The following is a 5,749-nucleotide window of genomic DNA, read 5'->3' as shown; positions in this document are numbered from 1 at the left end:
CTGCTCTCCTTCTGACACAGATCACCTACTCATCTCCACCTGCACTCTCTTGCTTTGGATGGTTGACCCCACATCAAACCTTCACTACATCTGCTGATTGCAGCATCACTGTTACACTCCCTCTCAGTATTCTTGCTTCTGCTGTCATTTGTACTACCAGTACACTCCAACACTACTTGCAGAGCCTCCACGTTTCACAGATGGAAGCAGACTCTCACAGTTGGACCTCCTGACCTCCTCACACTGATGATTTAAACCAGTCTTTGCATTCACTGATGATCAGTGCAGTTCTTATGTGGCAGAGCTCAGCCAGTTTCCCTTCAGACAGCCGCCCTTCCACTGAGAGCATCTCTGATGAGGCTTCAGTGAACTGTAGATGATCAGCTGAAGGTCCAGATGATCTCTCAGGTCTGGATGTGTTCCAGTTACTTAAGAACATGACTTTCAGATGCTGTTCATCAGCTGTGGACAGTTTATTGTTAGATGTGACCTGTTTTGGCACCAGCACAGTATTAGACAGGTCTAATGCTTGATCGTGTGTATACAGTTTGTGGATATTTTTTAAGGCTCCACTTGTTCAGTTTCCTCATTTTTATAAGGACGTACACTAAGCTGAAAACTTTGCATATCTAACAGGAATCACCTTGTTGGTACAAAAATGCACATTTTAATGGATTCAACTAAAGAAACAGGGAGAGATCAAGGTGAACTTTCCAGGCCTGAAAAACATTTAAGCCATTTTTAAAAAAGTTTAAATTATTGGAGAACTAGAAACAGGAGACGTTTGTATTCTGCAGCTCAGAGCCGGTTATAGGAAAACTCGTCCTGCCCAGGAGCCAGTCTGTGTCTGAGTGGGTGAGAAACAGACTTGGCTGCAGTTTTTCACATCAGTGTTTCAGACTTTCAAACATGTTGATTTCTTTAGCACAAACAGCAGGAATCAGTCTGTGTTTGAAACATTTTATTGACCAGAATTTCACATTAAACAGTTTAAAATCTTTTTTTCTCTGGTTTCATCTTTGCTGAGTATAAAAAAAAGAAAATAATTATGTACATGTGCTGTACAGGGATATACAGTGATGTGATGCTGCCACCTGCTGGAGGCACTTCAGTCTTTCAGTCACTTCTTCACGTCCTAAAGGTAGATTCAGTCCATGTGGTGGATTTCCTCTTACAGATGTTTACTCCAGCTGCTGGAGTAATTCTCCATCTAACAGATCACATGCTGCCAGGTTCATTCAAGGAAAAGAACCACTTTACTTCAGGTATGCAGGCGTGTCCCTTTGTGGCAGAGGAATAAGTGACCTGATGTCTTAAATAAAAACAGTTTTTATAAATAAAGACTCTGTAACACAGAGAAATGAGCAGCTGTAGGAAAAAAAAAAAAGAAAAGTTTTGCCTTAAACATGCAGTGAGGATCTAAACACGGACAAGGAAAACAGTCCGTCTGTTCCCGGTTAATCCACAAACGGCTGGAAGAAAAACGAGTGGGTCTAAAACACGCGGTCGAACTCGGTCTGGCTCGTGGTGGCCGGGTTCCGGTTCTGGTTAGGCGGCTGCTGGGGCATGTGTCCTCTCCGCCGGGGCGGGGCCAGATACTCGAACATGGACGTGTTGTGGGTGGAGAGCATGTTCTTGAGGTCGGAGGGCATCGGGTCGGACCAGAAGAAGTCGTGGTTGAGGGCGTCGTCGCTGTCGATGCGCTGCGCCGGGTCCAGCACCAACAGCTTGTCGATGAGGTCCAGAGCGTACGGGTCTTTGACGTAAGCTTTGAGCCGGTCCTTCACCTTCCTCTTCTGGCCTTTGGGCAGCTCCATCTTCTGGTACAGCTCGTACTTCTTATCCACGGTGGGCCACACCTGAAGGGAGGACAGAGGGTTCAGGTTAACACCAAGCACAGAAACAGAACAAGCAGAGCTCGGAGGGAGAACGATGACTCGCCTCAGCCGTGATGGAGCCGCACAGCTGGCTGATGAGGGTCAGCTGGTGCTGCTCCGTGTTCCCCTGCATGATCGGACTCCGGGTCCACATCTCGGCCATGATGCAGCCGGCTCCCCACAGGTCGATGGGAGGCCCGTAATCTCGCTCACCTGCAAAAACAAAGAAAAACAGGATTTAATGACTGCAGCTGGAGCTCATTACAGTCTACTTTTAGTCGTTCTTCCTGATTATACTTCAGTACTTTCAGTCAATGCAGTACTTTCTACCATTTTACACTGTAATATTAGAACACAAGTAGCTAAAGATAAATGACACCAGATCTGAGGCTGAGTAACTTTACAGCCTTTTCCTTTAATCAAGTATCGTTAAGCTCGGTTGTTCGTACCCAGCAGCAGCTCTGGGGGGCGGTACCACAGCGTCACAACGCGGTTGGTGTAGCGGTTCCCCTGGCTGTTCTTGGCCAGGCTGAAGGCTCGAGCCAAACCGAAGTCGGCCAGCTTCAGGACGCCGTCTCTGGTGATGAGCACGTTGGCAGCCTTCATGTCTCTGTGAAGAATCTGAGCCAAAAATCAACACATTAATAATAGTATTAAAGTGGGACTTCACTGGGTTTAAACAGTGATATGGTTTTATCTGATCAGCTATGAGTTTGACACAACTGACAATAACACATGTCCAAATACTTCTGGTGTGACCTCTCTGAGAGCCTCACCTTGTTCCTGTGGATGTAGTACAGCCCGTTGAGCAGCATCTGCATCACCTTCTTGATCTCAGCCAGCGTGAACTTGACGTTGGCGTTGCTCAGCAGCCCGGCCAGGTCGTGCTCACAGAAGTCAAACACCAGGTAGATGCTTCCTTTGTACCTGTTGAACTGAGTGGCTGCAAAAACAGCAGAGAAGAAAATGAACAACTTCCAACATAAGCTTCCTGCTTCCTGAGCAACATAAAAACAAATGTACAGTCATCGCACCAACCTTTGGTTCTGCAGATCTCGATCAGATTGACGACGTTCTCGTGTTTGAGCAGCTGAAGGATCTTGATCTCTCTCAGAGCTGTGATTGGGAACTGAAAGGAAACCCAGCCATGTAATCATCCACACCAGCTATCAGGATTTTAAATGTCAGGCTCTGGTTGCTTACCCCTTCCTTCTCGTTTTCCATCAACACTTTCTTCAGGGCGACTTTCTTGCCCGTCTGCCGGTGCTTTGCTTTGAACACCTCCCTGTGATAGAGACAATTTTTAGGACAAATTCAGCACTCTGACCTGCTCATGACTCGACTCAAAGAAAGCAAACCTGCTGGTAAACATTAATGATGCTTCTAAAAGCTGATGTCCCAGGTATTAACCTCTAGTGGGGAAGAGGAACAACACTTATATGGCAGGTTTGTCTGAGAAACTCAAGCGAATCTTCTCCAGACACAATCTCCCTCAGACAAAACAAGCTGATCAACATCACGTACGCTGTGATGAGAGCTCAGACACAGCCAGACACCCACTCCACACAGCACAACATCGGAGAGCCGGCTCATACTCACACTGCCTTCCTCAGACCTCTGATGTAGTAGCAAGGAGGAAAAAAGCAAAAAAAAAAGACAGGATCTGCTTTGCTCCTGTTTGGACCCCAGCAGGCACAGACCCACCACCCTAACCTGCACTCACACCTCGATCTATGGGACCCTCAAAGACATGATGGCAGGGTGGGTCAATGACTCTCAGGACCACCTCCAAGGTGATAACCCCCCATACGATACCTGGAACACCACCCTCCCAACAATCATGGGAAAATAACCCCCAATAATCCTTGTAAAATACTCCAACACCACCTGGGGCTCTCCCCAGCAGCCTTTAGGACTGAAGAAGCCTTTTGGTGTGAAATGATTTGGATGCCTGAGAAACTACAGAAACGGTTTCTATCATGATCTAAACCTTTAGGGCAGCAGATGGGAGCTGCTGAAACGCTCCACTCTGCTCCCACACACACTGAAGCCACCGTACTGTTGATCACTGAAAGCTTTGCACACCAAACCTGCTAACAACCGTGCCTTTGGTATTTCAACTGTGACTGGGCAGGGGTGTCTTACAGGTAACGGTAACCATGAAAACCCACTAATCCATCCATTTTGGTGCATATTTAACCGTGATTGGAGGCGGACCCAGGCTGTGGCTCTCAGGCCTGTCCGGGCTTGTCTCCTTGCTGTGCGCATTAGGAAAACGTAAATCACGGCTCTAACCCGAAACTAGTTGAAATAACCTCTACTAGCTCCTTTATAACCAACCAACCTATCAGCTGGACTCGCCCAGGTGAGGAAAGGTTGCTTACCTGCTCTTCATCAGTTAGCATACCTAGCTAGCTTCACTTACGCACGCGCGCGCACACACACACACAACTAGAGTTTACACGAAGGACGAAGCGCAGCCAAAGGTTTGGCGTCTTTATGAACTACTCACCCAAAGGTTCCCTGTCCTATCTTGGCCATTTTCTCGTACTTGGAGAACTCGTCGCAGAAAGGAAACTCCACTCCGTCGTAGTACTTGGACATGATGGCGGCCTCCCGGTCGGGCCTGGACAAAAGGACAATTCAGCCGACTTTAGAACGGTAATATTCAACAAGACTGGCCAAACAGGCGTCCCAGAGACCGGTGAACCGAATCACAGTAAAACTTCATAAAAATTAAAGCGTAAATAGTTTTATTCTTACTTTTCAGCCGCGCTAGCGTTGTTCGTCTTGTCCCGCTGCATCCTGCTGGAGTCCGCGACGCAGTTACGTATGCGCGTTTACGCTGCAGCGTCACCCTAGACTTCAGCGACGCCCCGCCCACTGGCCTGGGGGCGGGCTCCTTTTTTTTTTCACTTTAAACTTTATTGTTTTCTGAGAGGTGAAACCACAGACATGTTTATGGTTGAAACCAGTTTCTGTTGCATCATGACTTTTCCCACAGTTCAAAGGTCATGCATCAAAGCGCTCAGCAGCTTTGGGAGGCTGTGAATTAGAGCTGAAGATTCCTTATAGTTCTATAAACTGGTTTACAAGATCTTCAGATGTCTTCATTCATCATGTTAAAGGTCACCGATGTCTCGCTTTACTCTCCAATCTTTCCAGAAAAAATAGGATTTATGAGCATATTTTCAGGTTCGGCCAGACAGGAGGAGGCTTTAAAAACACATCCAGATTAAACATTTAATCCAGATTGTATTGAGATGATTGGGTGCTCTTTGTTCCTTTAGCCAGTTTGGAAGAAAGGCTGCAGGGTTGATAATGGGACCAAAACAAACTGTTTAATACCATACTGAGGCGGAGCTGGAGGTTAACTGCATAATAATAAACATGATACTAGGCAGCCCCAACCCCACCCACCATCAGCCAGCCTTTGCTGTATTTCAGATGTAAACGAGGCTGCTTGTAATCCCATCAAACCTCCTAAATTAACAAAGGGGGCCCTCCAGTGCAGCGCCAAAGTCATTACTATGACCAGTAACGACTTGTTCAGTGGCTCTGTTTCAGACAATAAACCAAGACACCGAGTTTCTGTGAGATGTAACCTTCCCTTCACTGATTAGCTCAGTGCTGTCCTGCTTCAGTAAGGAAATCTGTATAGTAATGAGTCAGTTTGCACTCCTAACCAGGTTTAAAAAATGCTTTACCCTAACATGGTTTTAAATTATAAAAAATCTTTTCTAACCAGGAAGTCACTTCCACCTGAACCACGTGACCGGAAAATCCCCGTAAAACCGAGAAATGCAAGGATGGGAATAACTGTTTGCCAGGATGTAGTCCTAAATTTAAAGGGAAATTCTTGGAAAACCTGT

General features: G+C 46.6%; 1 protein-coding gene across 1 annotated transcript; it reads right to left on the bottom strand.

Annotated features, from left to right (window-relative positions):
• Positions 1-946: 946 nt before the first annotated feature.
• On the bottom strand, positions 947-4,708 carry cdk9 (cyclin-dependent kinase 9 (CDC2-related kinase)). Its single transcript, XM_030742581.1, has 8 exons — positions 4,641-4,708; positions 4,390-4,503; positions 3,081-3,162; positions 2,916-3,006; positions 2,654-2,820; positions 2,327-2,498; positions 1,942-2,090; positions 947-1,859 (listed from the first exon to the last, which is right to left on the bottom strand). Exons 1-8 carry the CDS (start codon positions 4,679-4,681, stop codon positions 1,494-1,496), a joined length of 1,182 nt encoding a protein of 393 aa, XP_030598441.1. The 5' UTR covers positions 4,682-4,708; the 3' UTR covers positions 947-1,493.
• Positions 4,709-5,749: the final 1,041 nt, after the last annotated feature.

Source organism: Archocentrus centrarchus, chromosome 12 (genome assembly GCF_007364275.1).
Source record: "Archocentrus centrarchus isolate MPI-CPG fArcCen1 chromosome 12, fArcCen1, whole genome shotgun sequence".
In the NCBI taxonomy this organism is placed as follows: domain Eukaryota; kingdom Metazoa; phylum Chordata; class Actinopteri; order Cichliformes; family Cichlidae; genus Archocentrus; species Archocentrus centrarchus.
This window is presented reverse-complemented; position numbering and strand designations above follow the sequence as displayed.